Source organism: Halichoeres trimaculatus, unplaced genomic scaffold (genome assembly GCF_033239565.1).
Source record: "Halichoeres trimaculatus isolate MK-OKI-2021-1 unplaced genomic scaffold, fHalTri1.1 fHalTri1_scaffold_1, whole genome shotgun sequence".
Taxonomy (NCBI): domain Eukaryota; kingdom Metazoa; phylum Chordata; class Actinopteri; order Labriformes; family Labridae; genus Halichoeres; species Halichoeres trimaculatus.
Window position 1 is genome coordinate 33,931,492 of NW_027437179.1, and position 17,541 is coordinate 33,949,032.

The 17,541-nt window shown below is 37.3% G+C and overlaps 1 protein-coding gene across 1 annotated transcript; it reads right to left on the minus strand.

Moving 5' to 3' along the window:
* Window positions 1-817: 817 nt before the first annotated feature.
* On the minus strand, window positions 818-14,725 carry LOC141789469 (immunoglobulin-like and fibronectin type III domain-containing protein 1). The gene is made up of 21 exons (XM_074668882.1): window positions 14,680-14,725; window positions 13,002-13,124; window positions 12,461-12,600; window positions 10,559-10,658; window positions 10,304-10,376; window positions 10,027-10,219; window positions 9,814-9,927; window positions 9,488-9,656; window positions 9,110-9,382; window positions 8,725-8,997; window positions 6,878-7,035; window positions 5,704-5,845; window positions 5,333-5,626; window positions 4,893-5,195; window positions 4,425-4,604; window positions 4,212-4,340; window positions 4,033-4,112; window positions 2,327-2,519; window positions 1,547-1,843; window positions 915-1,241; window positions 818-822 (listed from the first exon to the last, which is right to left on the minus strand). The coding sequence occupies exons 1-21, from the start codon at window positions 14,723-14,725 to the stop codon at window positions 818-820; spliced, it is 3,612 nt and encodes a 1,203-aa protein (XP_074524983.1).
* Between the last annotated feature and the right edge of the window lie 2,816 nt (window positions 14,726-17,541).

Genomic DNA, 17,541 nt, shown 5'->3' on the forward strand with positions numbered 1-17,541 from the left:
GGAAACAAAGGTTGTCGACGACGCAGATTCAGAGCAGTTAGCTTAATGCTCTAGCATCTTTACAAAACGTGTCCACAGTGAACGATCCCTAAGCAAAGATTGTTTAACGGCTGTTATTTGTACTCTGTGGGATTTACTTGTGTCGGCCTTATCATTGAAATACAGTATGCAGGATGTTTGCCAGTGTTTGAAGACGTATTCTTCCATGCCATAACAATTAGCTATGGGTCATGTGTATGGGCAGCGTGCTCCATGAAGCAAACCTCATGTCTGGGTTTGAACCCAACCTGCAGCACTTTCCTGCATGTCATTACCCACTCTCACCCTGTTTCTCCCTCTGTCCACTATCCTGTTCTAGGATAATAGCTGGCTTGTCTGGATAATGTACACAATGTTGAAAGATAAGTGAGTGGAGCACTGTGATGTGCTATAGCTGCCGATACACACTAGAAATGTTAGTTTGCCTAAACAGTGCCCATTGTCTTAGTTTTAATGGTTAATTTAGTGAACATGCTTGGAAAGACCAAGAGAAAAACATAACTAGAAATAACCACAAACAAACATGACATTTCGTAATTTATTTCGATTGTTACAGTGGCATGAGAATTTCACCAATATTTGTACTGAGGGGTAATCTTACTTGTGCTAATAATGAAATGTCTTAGATGACATAGTAAAAATTGTAAATAATTCACATTAGAATGAAACATAACTAATAAATCTGTATTTAGAACTTAAAAGGTTTTACCATCACTTTGCACAATAGTCACTCTTTCCATTCAATGAAATGCACTCACAATGATGAAGAATTATCATTTTAACCTGTGGAGAGAAAATTTAAAGACAAATTAGCATTATGAGAATACAAAGCAAAGTTAAATTCTGAAAACACTTGAACTACGTACAAACCGTACTTTTGACAAAAAGTTTTGTAGAACACTCTGCTTTGCCAAGAGAGTTGACAGCAATGACTCTGTATTCGCCGCTGTCCTCGGGTCGGACTCGCAGAATGTACAAAGAGCACACACCAAATGAGTTGGTGATGTAGTAGTTTCTGTCAAAGTTGATGCAGATGTCATTCAGATGCCAGGATACAGTGGGCGTGGGGTATCCTCTGACAGCACACGTCATGTATAGTTGGTATCCTTCAGGTGGTGTGTGGACTTTTAGAGGGACCAGAATAGATGGAGGCCTTTCAAAGGAGAGCCCTGCTGAAGTTATTCCATTTGAGGTGCTTTGAACTTTGAACAGAAACAAAGGAGTTTAATGAAACTGTCATTTATCAACAAAGATACAAAATATTTTCTCCTGAAGCTTAAAGCGAGAGTCAATAGCAACTGCAGATTATGCTGTTTGGCACTGGCAGAGAAGACTTGGCAAATTTTTCAGGGGCACAACCCACATACTCAGCTCTGCTGCCATTCCCACAAATGCATGTTCCTTACAGATGTGAGGCCATTTAAAAGGGGAAATAAACATGCTTCACAAAAATATAAGATTTATTGTCAAGAAGCTTTGGAACAACATGAAATAATCTACCACTCACCTCTGTTGCTGTTGACGCCCCATGTTGGTGACAGAGATGGGTCAGAAAGACCCATATCATTCTTGGCATACACTTGGAAATGGTACTCCACGCCTGAAACGATGTTGTTGGCAGTGTACGTGTTAGTAAAAAGACGGTCTGCGACAGTCTTCCACACTCGGGTGTCAGAGTCATATTGAGCCACCATGTAGCAGAGGCGGTCATCAAGCTCCTGGTCTGGGGAGGGAGCCCAGGATACCACCACTTTTCCTTGAACCGTTTGCTCCAGCTCCACTGGTCCTGGAGTCTTTGGCTCATCTAGCATTAAAAAATAAGACAAGATTTAGAGCGTTGATTAGATATGAATATCATTAGTTGCTTCACATATTTTTTATGAAGCCCTTCCATGGAGTTGTAATGAACCCTCTTTTAATCTTACCTTAATCAAGAGGCAAGTCACTTCCTTTTAAGTTTATTTCTTACTGTTCCTGCATGTGCACTCCTTAAGAATTGTGCTTCGCATTCCATTTACAGGTAGTGCAATATAGAGTTTGACATAGGGTTTCCATTACTTTGGTAGGTCATTCACATTTAGCTGGCAAAATATTTTCAAACTGTTTCCCACTGTCGATTTAAAAAATGTTATCCGCTGATCAGAGGAGACAAAAATAAAAGCAATTACAGTTTTACTAACTTCCTGTTAAACTTTTCTTATTTTAATACCCGAGGAGCAAATGCACAGTCAGTAGCTCAAAAAACTCATCATATACTTCATGGCAGTGATTTTGTATTTGTCCTTACCTGTAACTCTAACCTCAATGTCAAATGAGGCCTCGCCAACAGAGTTCCTGGCCTTAATAGTGTAAATGGCTGAATCTGAGCGCTTTGAAGACGGAATAACCAGCTGAGACATTCCCTCTGAGTTGATGATATTAATCCACGGGGATATTGGCTCATCATCCATCAGCCAAGTGATCTCAGGAGGAGGTTCAGCCTGTGTGACATTTTAGGTTAAATGAGATGAACTGTGAAGGAGTACACTGTATTAGAGATGTACTGATACAACTTTTAAAGACTAGATACCAATATCTTTACCTGGGCTTTGGTATTGGTCTAAATGAATACTGACTGATCTGATTAATATAACATTCAGCATTCTTTCACATGAAGATGAAACTGAGAATTATGACTTGTCAACTTGAGGCTTTTCTAGCCTTGTAAACCAAAATGGGATTTAAAAAACCCCCAAAACGTTTAGACTGTAATGTTATTTTACGGAATTATGAATAAGGGAGCACAGATCACAGTTTTCTGGTTGATCATTGATCTTTAAAAAACCTGACCTGCCAATACCGATTTTGGCAGATACCTAGGGATGGGTACCTTTCACGTTTGAAACGATATGGTACTGATGCCAGGTACCTGGCAACTGGTACTGTGACTCAACGGTACCAATTTTCGGTACTTTTTGTGTTTATGTGGTAAAAAATATCAATTTGTTTAAAAATAAAATATATATATTTTTTTCAATTTAAAATATATATTTTTTGTATATAACCTTGCAATGCTGTGTTCATGTCCAGCATGGAAAACTGCCTACTCTTCCACTCCCTCACCGTCACAAGGATGCATATAGGTACCTGAACTTGGTACCTTTTGATTTTATGTGAATTGGTACCCGGTACTTTTGACAGAATTTGGTCGGTACCCATAAAAGTACCTATCTCGGTACCCATCCCTACCGACACCGATTTTTTAATTTTATTTTTCATAACTGACAGCATATACCTTCAATGTTCCAATCTTATTTTAATAAAAATCATTAAACAATACCTGTGAAACAATAAAATCTATGTGTTTTGCCTTAAACAACCAATATAGTGTCCTGGGTTTCAGGTCTCAGAGCAAAAAGCAACAATGGCTGGCTGTCAGACCTTCCTGGTATATATATTCCCAGGTATATAAGATCAGTTTCATATGTAAGGGTGGGCCGATCACTGATCACCCATCACCCATCACCCATCACCCAAAATTAAGGAAATTGGCACAGATTGATCGATTCCTGTCTAATTATAAATGTATAATGTGTGTCAGTAGATCTCTAAAAGAAATTATAGTTGAACTCTTAACCTAAAAAAACCTGGACAAGTGAGGAATCAGACTTACACATATTGCAAGTTGCTGTTAAAGTTTTGGGTGAAACAAGTGTGAAATATCTCTAAACTGCTGAACTAACAAAACATGACATGAAACACTTAAATGTTTTTTTTGTCAACACAGAAAAGCCTAGAAATATTTTAAATTGATCTGCTTTTTCAATTGGCTTTTTTCGACAAAAATATCCAATCTTACTTTTTAAGTAACATGGGTGCAACCCTAAACTGTACTGACTTTCTAAATGACTTGAAATTATGAATATAATATGTTGGGAGTTTGAGGAGTAAAGGAGGAGTTAGGAATCCTGCCACAGAGTAAACCCCTGTCTACAGCACACACCATACCCTTACCTCATAGAGAATTTTAACACGTGCAGAATTTCCTGCTCTAACAACAATGAAGTCCTCCGGGTCTTTGAAACAAGGTCTCACTGTTAAAAAATACACAAACATTTCATACAGTCAAGGGAAAAATCCAGACAGGCAGTTTGAGTTTTTACTATACTCTAGGAAGAGGATTAATTACTCACTGTTGGGATTCTTGGCACAAACCATTTCAGACGGAGGGCTAAGATCTCCTGCTCCAGACTCATTTATAGCTGAAACTCTGAACTCGTACTCTGCTCCTTCAGTGACATCTTTAACTGCGTACTTCACATCTAAAGAAGATTATGTCAAAAAAAGACCATTAAATTGGGAACCTTTCCTTTTTATATATTGCTGATAGTATGTGCAGGTAAAACCTTTAATGGGTTCATTGACTGCATTCAAAGCAATCCAGTGATTCGTGTCCTTCTTCCGTTTCTCCACTTGGTATCCAATAATTGGCACTCCTCTGTCATCCTCCGGAGGGGTCCAGGTCAAATTGATGCACGTCTTTGAGGCACTAACCACTTTTGGAGCACCAGGTGGTCCGGCGAGAACTTAGGAATGACAAGTAGACGATTTAATCAAGCCAGCTCATAATTAATAAATAACTTGTAATAAAAGACGCAGAATAAGTTAAGGTCATCTACATTTCATTTTGAGTTTTCCTCTTGGAGATAAAGCAGCTGTTCCAGGAATCAAAAGATGGGTTACAAAATAGTTTTAATGATCAACGATTTAAAGCAGGAAACTCATCCAGAGGCGTTTTTCATCATTACCACCAGTGGGAGATTCACATGGATTTAGTGAGGAATGCTTAATTAGACTTCTTTTCTAATGCTTACTCATTATGCCAGCCATAATGCTGTCAGCTGTCTCCAGGGGGTCACCGAGGCCCTCAGGGTTCTCAGCAGAGATGCGGTAGTTGTACTTCTTTCCATGTGTTACATTCCTATCTCTGAACGAAGTCTTGTCAGCGGAGACATCCCCAAGTTTTGACCACAGACACTGTCCTGCCTGTTGTCGTTCTATGATGTAGTTTGTGACAGGTGAGCCTCCGTCGTCTTTGGGAGGTTTCCACTGAATCTCAATCATAGAGGAGGTGGATTCCACAATCTCTACTGGACCCTCTGGTGGACCCGGCCGATCTGTTATTGAGAAAGTTGTTGTCAGGGTAACTCAGAGGCAATAAAACATACATTCATATAAACAATTCCTTCGGACATCTTTTTTTTAAATCCCTACTTTTCCTTTCTTCACTCATCATATTTTTCTGTTGCCATACCGAGCACAATAAGCCGAGATGTTGCCTCCACAGACCCAAAGGGGTTACTGAGTTGGATCTTTATTTCCCCAGCGTCTGTCCGCAGACAGTCTCTGAGCAGGAGTCGACTGTGATTCGGCTCCTTTAAAATCTTTACTCCTCCTCCATCTTTTATCTCAGTACCATCCTTGAACCAACTGACTACCAAAGACTCCTGAGGGGGGAAAGGCATCTTGAAAGCAGCATTCTGGCCCACTCTTATGACCACAGGTTTGGAGAACTTGTGAAGGTCATCAGGGTCAAATTCTGGGACATCTGTGAATGGAGAATGGTAATCATCAGCAACTATTAATTAATTCAATACTTTTTTCTTGAAAAGTTAAAAACTTTACCTCCAACAGTGACCTTTCCTTGGGAACTTAGATCCCCAGATACAAAACGATAAACTCCAGAGTCGTCGTCTTGGCAGCTATGAATCATTAGTTTGTGATCCATTCCATCTTTGGATATGGTAACCCCAGCGCCTGAGCTTAGCTAGCAAATCCAAAATAAAAGGCAGACCTTTATTCTATTGGTATTTGTGTACCACGTTTGCAAAACAATGAAAAAAACAGGACAAGTAATTGCTTGATTATCTAGTACAGCTCAACTGTATAAAGGCTGTAATTCAAACATGTAGATCATAAAAGCCAAAGACAGCATACCTAGGTATGGAACATCACCTGTACATGCTCACCAAGGTCTCAACACAGTTTTAGAACATCTGGCGTTCTTTGCACTTCGTTTAATGTAGTTTAGCACTAGGGTGACATCTCTAAATAGTCCATGGAACATTGAGGTTTTTGTCTGAAGTGTAAGAAAATTTATATCTCTTGCAGTCTGAATTGTACTTGCATTTTGTCATGCCCAATTGGCACATGAAAACAAACTTTACCAGTCTTCTTCTATACTGTGAAATGGGTGGTGTCAATTAGCATTACAGGACACTATTGCCACCGACTGTTGACGAGAGTGAATAGACGACACTGCAGCATTTACAATCCCTTTCAAAATAAAAGCAGAGGATTTTTCTTTGCAGGTTTTTTATTTTGCACCAAGGTGAATGTAACCCATTAAAAACAGGTCAGTGACCCACTTTTGGGTCCCACTCCACCAGTTGAGAACTACTGATCTAGTACATCCCACAGATACTCAACGGGTCTGGGATCTGGGGAATTAGGAGACCATGTCAACACTGTTGGGTTTGTCAATGGTTGATTACTCATTTCTAATGCTCATATGTCATTGTGGAAGCCTTTCACTGCAGACTAGGTCATTACAACTGGTCTACAGCTTCTGAAGCCTCATACCCAACAGTTTTTCTTGGACCAAAAACGCTGCAGTTCTTAAAATGCTCTGACCTATCTTGCAAAAGTCTTTTACATCCTTACCCTTGCCCATTTTTTCCTGCATCGAACAGGTCAACTTAAAAACATTGACACTGATTTTCTCATTAAACTGGCTCTAACTTTACAAGCCAGTGGTCCTGTTATGGCTGATCTGTTCATATAGTATTGTGTCATTTACCTGCTCTCCATCTTTGAACCAAGTGCCTTCACAGTCCATATTCATCTTAACAGATAATTCAGCTGGCTTCCCACGAAGGCAATAGGTATCAGACAGCCCACAGGTAATCCCAGGGTCTGGACAACAGTAAACATTGTTACTGACTGTTTTCCCAGTTTGTGTAGCGTGTCGGATAATTCAGTATGTATGCTTGGTAATTATATTCAAGAATGAATCAAATACTTACACTTTGTCTCCAAAATTCTACTCAATTAATATACTTGCCAAAAGAAGGTAGTAAAGGAGTTCGGAAGCATAATTAGTAGCAAAAAAACAACGGCTTGAAGATGTTTTTTTTTAGTTTTATTTAGTATGAAAGTTTATAGTAAACTCAAGATGCAAAAGTTAGTGATATTACAACCAAGTAAGGAAACAGATGTAAACATTAGGCTTTTAAACTTTGTTAACAAAACCGACCAAACTCAATAGACTATCCCAGAAGATGTTAACACATTTGAACACGAGAGGCTTGAGAAGAGTAGTAATGTAAGTAATTCTAGTAATCTAGTGGTATACTACTCTATTCTTTATAAATGGTAGTCATTAAGGATCCCTCTTGTTATTGTTGTCTCTGAAGAATTGGCGTTTGACTTAAATCTGGAGTGCGGGTCTTTTGCATGTAACCAGGTCTTTGAATTATTCCACCCATGGTGAAAAAAGAATCCAAGAAAGTTTGAAATTTGGTGTTTCAAGAAAGAACTGCTGAACACAGAAATAAATTGTCTGTGAGGCAATGATGGCCAAAAAAAAAAAAAAAAAAACTCTTGGTGCAGGTTTTGTGCTACAAAGAGTTCCTGAAAGATGAGAGGGGACATGCACATCAACAGGATGTTTTGTATAACTACTATTGCTGCCTGGAGGAAGAGGAAAAAGTCCCGCACCGCAGATCTAAGATGCAGTACTGTGCATGGTTTGAAACAAGGAGTTCAAGTTATTTTCTTCGATAATTAGAGATAAACGAGATTGTTTGTTAATCAAAACCTTAAATGAAAATTAGTCTTTAAGTAAATGTTAAAGTTTCACTTTAGGTATGTAACACCACCTTCTGTAGCTGGAAGTGGTTGGTTGAGCGGTTCCTCGATGGGTTTGCCTAACAGCAGCAACATCATTAAGTCATTAACTCTTCATTAAGCAAATGACTTAGTTCTGAATGATCTGCTGTTATTTCTCTTACCAATTCCTGGGTCTGCAGCAGGTTTTATTGGTGCTGGTGGTGGTACTTTTTCTGAATGCATGAAAACATTTATAGTTGTATTTATATTAGTATTAACAAATACCCATAAAATATATATTTTTAAGAAACCAGAAGACTCCAAATAGCTTTTGTAAAGTCAGCTACTGGATGGCTGCACTTTCAAAGGTGGAAAAAAATCATGAAATACTCAAAAATATTACTTCTGGTATGTTTCATTTGAAATTCTTCTCAGAGTTCATGCAGCAGAAATTAAAGTTCTTACCTGTGCTTACTGCTGGTGGGTCCACTGGTGTTGGCCCAGCCACAACTGCAAACCATGAAAACAAGTTTGTTTTTTTTGTACTTTTTGCATTTAAAAATAATAAATAAATAAATAAATATATATATATATATATATATATATATATATATATATATATATATATATATATATATATATATATATATATATATAGAGAGAGAGAGAGAGATTTATAAAAAAAAAACTATAACTATAGTTTTTGTAAAAAAATATGTTTCAGGGATGGAGAAAAACCAAATCAGCATTAAAGCTTTGAAATAATGTTTTAAATATTTTGTTAGAGCCCAAAATGTAAGAGGTTGAATTGTTAATTTTGTTGGACAGAAGCTTGATAAACCTGTGGAGCATTAATCTTACCTGGTTCAGGCTTTTTCGGTGCTTCTGGAGTCTTGGTTGGAGCAGGAGCAGGTGGAGGTGCAGCTGCTGCAGCTTCCTTTGCGATTTGAATCTGTTCTTTTATTTCTTCTCTTTCTTTCTTCAACTTATTTTGTTGCTCTTCAGCAATCTTCTGTAGATCTATGCCAGATCCTCCTGCCCTTGTTGTTTTTCTTGCAGTCTTTTTGCCCTTCTGCGCGTCTTTGTCCGCTAGACAAGAGGACATAGGTTCGCAATGCACGCACACTCAAAAATACCACATCATGACATTATTCGTTTGTAGATATCATTTAACAGGATTTCGCTGAAAAAAACTACTTACGTTCAACAATCAGCCATGCATTGCAAGATTTTATTCCTGCACAGCAAGAATAAATTCCTTTATCCACCACCATGCAGTCTTTGACCACAAGCCGGTGAATGAGCTTGTCTTCTGACACCTGGATATCATATTTATCTCCTTGCTCCAGTGGTAAATTCTTGCCAAACCACAAAATCTTGGAAAATGGATTCGACAGGACACATTCAAAAACAGCATCTTCTCTCTCAGTTGCCTTCACTTCCTGAATTTTCACCAAGAAATCCACCGCAGGAACTGAAGTTAAAAGAGTGATTTAATGAATTAGGATAGAAGACTACAGCAGACATGCCCTTTTTTTTTAAAGAGACAGGGTTTAAGTATTTAAGAATGGAGCCTTACTTTTAAATTCAGTGGAGAACATATTTACATCCTCCACATCCAACTGGTAGAGCCCAGCATCATCTGGCAAAAGATCCCTCATACTGAAAACATACTTTTTCCCGATTGTTTTGAGGCTGTGCTTCATTTTATCACCCAACTCCTTTGTATACGGAATCATTTCACCATCCTGTGGATACAAAATGTTATGTTGTAAACATATTATCAAGAAAGTTGTTGTGTTACAGGATTCATTTACTTTGAACTAGGAAGCAGGTGAACAGATTTTTTGGTATATTCCTTTGGTAAGGATGATAGAATACTTGTGTTTTTGTTTTCTCACCAACCTTGTAGAGGAAAATTGAGCTGCTCTGGTCAAGAAGGTCCATGTCCAACTCAAAGGATGCTGTGCCATCTGCATTAACTTGAATAGGCCTCAGATTGGACAGGTTTTTGACAAACTGGTATGAAACAGAACAGGATCAGTGGAACTTATGAGTATTTTACAGTTTATATTAAAGCACATGATTGAATTAACATAAACATTTCAAGTAACAAACCTCAGCCTGTTCTTCCTCTCTTTCCTTCTTCATTTCATTCAGTTTCTTAAGCATCCAGCGGAAATCAGTCACTCCAAACTCTGAACAGATTTTCTCGTAGTCTTTCTTGTCAGCGCTGAGTAAGAGCTCCCAAAATTTAGGATCGATCTCTCCTTCTTTCCTCTCAGTCTGCTCCGATTTTGGACGGATTTTACTGGAAATTTAAAAAGGCTCACTCTTAGTTTTAATACAATAGGAATTTATCTGAAATTTAAGATCACTTTTTATACCAACCTACCTTTTCCTTTTAAGTACAGTCTTGTTTATAGTTTCAGCTGCTGGTTGGGGGGCTTTGTTCTTTTTATAACCAACTGATTGAAGAAAAAAGTGGGTTAATTACTTACAAAATCATTTTGTCACAACAACATTTATCCAGCACCTGAGTTTGTGCAACAAGTAGATTGATAAGGCTTGATTACTGAATGAGTGCATGGGATAAATAACACTGATTAACAATGCTGTAAATGAGCCAAAGTAAAAAAGTCGTCCTTACCTTCAATAACGTTCAAAACAACTGTGACCGTGGCCTGTCCAAACTCATTTGTGGCAAAGCATTTATAGGTGTCAGCTTGATCAGGCATAACATTTGGCATCTAGAAAAAGAGACATTTATCGTTCAAATATTCCAGTGAGATAAGAAAACTTTCTATTTTTGTATGGATCAATGTTTGCCATTAATTTTGACAAGTATAATTTTCCCCAAACTTAATATTGTATCAGCTAAGATACTGTTTAGAACATCCTTAGTTGTGGTTAGTTGTGACATGTTTTAATAGTGGACTCCATCACACTTTTAACTTCATTGAAGCAACTTTTACTTTTGATTTTTCAGATTGGTCTCCTTCACAAGTTGTCAAGTTTTAGCAAATTCTCATTAACTACCATACTACTCTTCGCAATTCATGTCACACAACACTCATGGTAACATTTTTAAGACTGACCTAGAAGGTCAATAGGTGCCATCTGCTACACTATGTACGATGGAGTTCTCAAGGCCCCAGAGGGTAGAAGTGATTTGAGTTTTGTGATTAGAGTCCTAAATTTAAGACAGTCAATCAGTACATTTATGGGGGAACAAGTACATTTTTTTGGTAGTTTTGTCTCTGTTTTAACTGTTTGTTATTGTTGTTTTAAAGGAGAAGATAAGAAGAGCAGCTTTGTCATCTCAAAAAGGTTCATGGAGCATCATTTTCAGGTACTCTTTACAAGTTTCAACTATCTATCTATCTATCTATCTATCTATCTATCTATCTATCTATCTATCTATCTATCTATCTATCTATCTATCTATCTATCTATCTATCTATCTATCTATCCATCCATCCATCCATCTATTGATGCGTCTGTCTGTCTGTATCACGATATTTACTGACTGAGCAAAAAAAAAGACAAAAAAGTGAGTCTGTCACGATGAAGGGCAATAGCTTCTGCAACACCTAACCTAACCTAACCTAACCTGACCCAACCTAACCTAGCCTAGCCTAACCTAACATAACGTAACATAACCTCACCTAACCCTTACCTAACATAACATAACATAACATAACATAACATAACATAACATAACATAACATAACATAACATAACATAACATAACATAACATAACATAACATAAACTAACCTAACCTAACATAACCTAACCTAACCTAACCTAACCTAACCTAACCTAACCTAACCTAACCTAACCTAACATAACATAACATAACATAACATAACATAACATAACATAACATAACATAACATAACATAACATAACATAACATAACATAACATAACACAACATAATATAATATAACACAACATAACATAACACAACATAACATAACATAATATAACATAACATAACATAACATAATATAACATAACATAACATAACATAACATAACATAACATAACATAACATAACATAACCACTAGAAAAAGTCACACGACTGTAACCTATTATTTACCTTCAGAAATCTATTTCCACTTCTGTTTTCACTTACTTTCTAAGTGGCATTTTTGATGTCAAAGTGTGAAAAGCCTCTCAGTCAGTCAGTCAGTGTGGATTGTGAGCAATAGCCAGCTGACTGAATAGTAATACAAGTAGTAAAAGATGACCTCACATGTCATACATTTCCATCCTGCCTCGTAAACACAGCTACCAGATTTTAGCCACAGAAAAAGTTGTGTATCTCTGAGACATCTTGAAACATTGAGACTTATGTACAGACTGTCCCTCACTGCTTGATTTGTAGATGTCACCCTGATGTATAACTGCATACTTTTTATCCTAAACAGCCGTCTCAATCCCTCCTTGCTATCTATCCTTTATCTTTGTGCTATTTTTGCCTCTGCCTTACATCAGCATCTTGTTGCATAAATCACTGGGATTTGATAGCCCACATCACTTGCCTCAAATGTATGCTCATCGGAATTTGGATCATATTTTGTCTGGTATCTGGCTGTATCCGATACATCCCCGTTATTCCTGCTCCATTTTACTGCTGGTTTTGGTTCTCCAATGACTTTGGCTTTGAAAAAAGCAAATTTGCCTGTGGGATCAGAAAGACAAGGTCACAAGTGTTCTTGGTGACAACAGATTAGAGAAACTTAATCAAACAGTTGAAACATGTCTGTTCATTATTGAATTTGACTTGTTGTAATGATAACCTCTAGATGTTTTCTTAATTAAATCATATATGTCAGTATCCACAGTACATAATGACATAGTTTTATTTGTTTTAACACTTCTCCTCTCTGAATTAAAGTCAGTGTGTATTTCATTTTTATCTGATGAACACAGAAGTCAGGCTGTTGGATGATAAGACTCTCATCCTAGTGGCTCGGTGCACAAAAGTCATGGATCTAATCCATTATGTAGAATTATGTAAATTCTACCTTGGAATACTTTGTTATACAAATATTTAAAATATCTCCACACTATCAGTCCTACCCTCTTGGATGGTCAAAGCAATCGGCTTGCGGGTGAAGTCTGGATGACTCATTCCCTCTGGCAGCGTCTCAATAAACTGTGTTATCATCACCCCGGGGACCTTAGATTTCTTCTTGATCCCCACTGTCAGCAATAGAAAATGAAATGTCAACAGAAATGAACATTATTTAGTCAAAGAAGTCATGACTCATCTCTCAGAAGCTGCTGTTGTTCTAAAGCTAATATATCACTCAGGTAAGCCATGCTAAAACCCATTCTAACACATGATGTATTAGAATGTTTGATGTTACTCCATGTATTGGTTTCTTTGAGTCAGAGCTGTGATCACACGGCTCTGCTGTAGAAAGCTTTCTGTCATGTCATATCTTAAATCCATTTACATCTCATTAACCTTATCTTCTGAACCGTTTTCTTTGGGACTCCATGCCTAGAATCCAACCTGAGAACAGATATGTGGTGGTGCACCTACATATCCACACACACACACAGACTACAGGTGTGTGTGCAGCATATTAATGAATTCATTGCATATCAAATCTTCATGCCTGAGCAAGCAGGGAAAGAAAGCCAGCTGCGGATGGCTTCTCTCTTGTCCCCTGAGCCTACCTTCTTTGATACCAATGATATTGTCATCATCAGGACCTGACAAGGCACATGTTAAAGAGCATATTCAACACGAGTCAGCATGGTATTAGGGGTAGATTTGGATTTGATCCATACAACTGGGGTTATTCTTCTTCTTCTTCCTTTTTTTAATGTAGTTGCTTTCCCATGATGCAAAATTTTCCGTAGACATGATCTCTAATAAGAGATCATAAGTGCTAATAAGACATTTCAATACTTTTGTATTTTTCTTGTCAGATTAGCAGTACACAGAAATACTTCTCAAAACATACAAATACATATTCCTTACAAATATGGCATGTATCTAAATTTTAAACCAGCTGTCACTTAAGTTGACCCTGATAAAAAATAAAATGTTTCACTGAAAGAGACGTGTGTTAATAAAAGGTGTGTTGAAAATATTGATACGGCAAAATATCGTGATACTTTGACCTCCGATACAATACCGATAATTTAGCTCTTTAAATAGATATTTTTGTAAAAGTAAATATTCATATTTTAGCTGAGTTTGAAGTAGAATATGACTTCTGTGCGTCCACTGCGGTAAATGGCACCAAAGAGCTACTACACTGTATGTTGCCAATAGAATGCATGATAAATATAATTTCAAAGTACATTTGATAATGTGGGTTTTTGTTGCACTTTTAATTTTGAGTAATATTTTGATTTCTTTGAACATCATCTCTATTTTTTCTTCATCAACTGTGAAGAATATCACAAAAAATCACAATATTTTGGAATTGTGATACATTGTGATACTATTGTATTGTGACCTATGTATTGTGATGCCTATCTTATTAAGAGGTTCTTACCAATACCCACCCCTAGTGTTTACTGTTTCAGATGGAAAGAGGAAAATTTATCCTTTTGAAATAAGTCATTTGTACCCACTGAAATTTACATCTCAATGGATTACTTGACTAAATGTCACCTCTTTATTGAAGGTCAACATTGAGAGTTTGTATTCAGGGGAATAGCCATAAGATGTCATGGAATTGGGCAGACAAGCTTTCATCATTAATGGATTAACAAATTGGACATTTAAAGAACTTACCTTGGCCAGTTGCCGTTCCATCTGTGACGACTGATTTCCGAAACATCCTGAGTCCTTTCAGTCCAGGCCTGCTTTAGAAAATTTCCCCCAACTGCAATAAATGATGGACAAGATTTAAGTGTAGTGTTTAATGCTCAGATGATTGACTCAAATACCATGACAGGGAAAGAATTTGAAGCTGCTTTTCGACATACATTTACTGTCATTGAAAAGTAATCCTCTGAGACTCTTTCCTGTCAGTCTTTCCTGACAGCCTTGAATGATGGCTCCTTCAGGCACAAAGGTATTTGAATGGCATTTGATTACTTAAATGTTCACAGTTTCACTGATTTTTTCTTGGCAGTTGATGAGCTACATCAAATATTTTGCAAACCTACTGAGGTAATGAAGAGAGAAGTGTTAATTGTAATTTTGTCGATCTTTTGTGGGGTTAAATATTTGACTAATTTGATTAACTCAGCATAATTAAGTAATTGTGAGGGCAAACATGCTTGTCAAAAGCTGCTTTTATTTTGCATAAGCTTTGTGTGGTACCCTAACCCTGCTCCAACTGCAGAATCGAAAAACACTGAGTTAGTGCAGAAAACACAGTAATCTGTGGCTGCATGCCAATGCAGCTGCTGTCTGGACGCTGAGTATGATTCATCACCAAACAAACTCCCAGAATTAGGAGTGTTTGGAGTGTCCAGTTTCACAACAACATCAGTATATTTATTTTTCTATTTAGAAGATTACACACACATCAATTTAACATTTAGATATGATCCACTGGTTTCATTCAAAACAGGAAACTCTGCTCATATGCCGTCATCTCTTTCATTACCCACAGTTGATGTGCTGATAGTGACAGTTGACATTTCAAATAGACTGATGGACACTGCAGTAATAAATTCAGTGTGCTGGGGATATAAGTATCTGCAGTAAAGTCACTGTATATTAAAGGGAATGTAAAGATCAGACTATTTATGTCCAGAACCCAATTTAGATTCATTGACTTAGGTATCAGTCAACACAAGCACTGGTTTCATTATGGTGATGGGTTATTCAGCACTTGTGTCTGATTTGACTCAAAAAAGTCTGTGACATGGATGATTGTTGTTCCATCCTTTCTTTTGTTGTAATCACTATCAGATCTTTCCCTTCGAAAAGGTGTCTACTTATTGAAGTTCCAACAATTTGAATACACGTAGCACAGAAAGTGAAGCAGTCTAAGTTGTTCGGCATTGGCAGAGAAGATTTGGCAATTTTTTTCATGGGTGCAACCCACATGCTCAGCTCTTTATGTTCCTTGCAGATGTGGCACCATTTCAAAATGAAATGAACAAGCTTCAGCTAGTATAGGATTAAATACCAGGAAGCATTGTAACACCCCAAAAAATAGATAAAAAATAATATAAAATAAAATAGAATAAAAAAATAAATAAATGAATAAATACTACTACTACTTCTACTATTACTACTACTACTTCTACTACTACTACTACTACTAATAATAATAATAATAATAATAATGATAATAATAATCTACAAAACACAAACTGCCTTACTTTTTGTGCTATGTGCTATGTTTATGAACTTATTTCTATCACCAACATTAGCCATGGTTACATGAGGAGTTTTTCGTCTTTCCGAATAGAATCTTTCCGAATGACTTTTCCGAAAACAATAGTATACATGGAAAGGGATATTCCAATCTCTGGTCTACATGCGCCGCTGTAATCAAACAGAATAGTCAGTGAGGCAGAAAAACGTAAACATCACGAGATTTATCAAAGCTGAAGGACGACAGTTTGTTTATCATGGTGTTGCAATACTCCATATTGCGAGTTTGACGTCCGTCCAGTCTTGATATCATGTTATGTTATTATTTTCAAAGTTTGGATCAAAAACAAACTTTCCGCAGCAGTCCAGTGCTGACAGCTCGCCGCCATTTTTAAAGTTGAGGAACGTCTCTAGTTGCGTCTTACGTCATATCTGAGCATGCGCTGAAAGAATGTACCCAGACAACTTTCCGTTTGAGTGGATACATGATACCTCAATCGGTTTGGGGAAAGGAATATTCCACACCTGTGAAACCGATTAAATTTCCATTCGGATTGGCACTTTTCTTTCGGAATGAGGTGTATACAAAGGTTAAATTATTTCCGTTAGAGCAAATAAACTGAATGCAAGCAGAAAATTTGGGTCCATGTATATGTGGCTAATGTCTGATCTCTGAAATGCTTCACTCTATAAACATTTCCCCAGTCATAAGACCAGCTCGATGATGAAGAGCCCTGCTGACTGCCACAACAGGCTATAAACAGTTTGATATGTTTGCACGTTTACTGTCAAGGTAATGCATGACAGGGTGGAGGTTTGCTTGAAATTTTAGTTATGCATAATCTGATGTAATGGAAAGAGCAGTTCCCTACACCTTAAGGTGAAAAGGTAGACTGAGTGGCTGAATGACCATGTGACCAACTCATCAGCTATTCCTGAAAACTTACTGCTGCCTCCTGGCATGAACTCTCAGATAGTGTTATTTTTTAAAAGAACTCCTGTATTTAGCTTTAACCAGATTTATAACATCTTACACCTAATTTCTACTACAGTCTTTCTGACAGAATGAACACAATCAAACTTCTAATCTCGACATGTCTGATCTATGACCTCTCGCTTTCACATAAAATATTTGCATGAACCCAGCACCACTCATATAGGGGACTGACATTCTAGGATGTCGATGATCCATGACTTTTGGAAGATGAGAAAACTGGATTGTAATCTGATAGGTCACATGCCACATAAAACTGAACATCCCATCTGGAACATCTTAATATGCTTGTAAATCATTGCTGACATAGTTGTTGACTCATCCTA

Bases quoted from the DNA above. Each gene is read 5' to 3' on its own strand.
- LOC141789469 (XM_074668882.1), bottom strand. From the start codon at position 14,725: ATGTTTCGGAAATCAGTCGTCACAGATGGAACGGCAACTGGCCAAG. The intron at 9,383-9,487 runs GTAAGGCTCCAT...TTTTAACTTCAG, and splicing joins GTTCTCCACTGAATTTAAAA to TTCCTGCGGTGGATTTCTTG. The intron at 5,627-5,703 runs GTAAAGTTTTTA...CTCCATTCACAG, and splicing joins AGGAAAGGTCACTGTTGGAG to ATGTCCCAGAATTTGACCCT.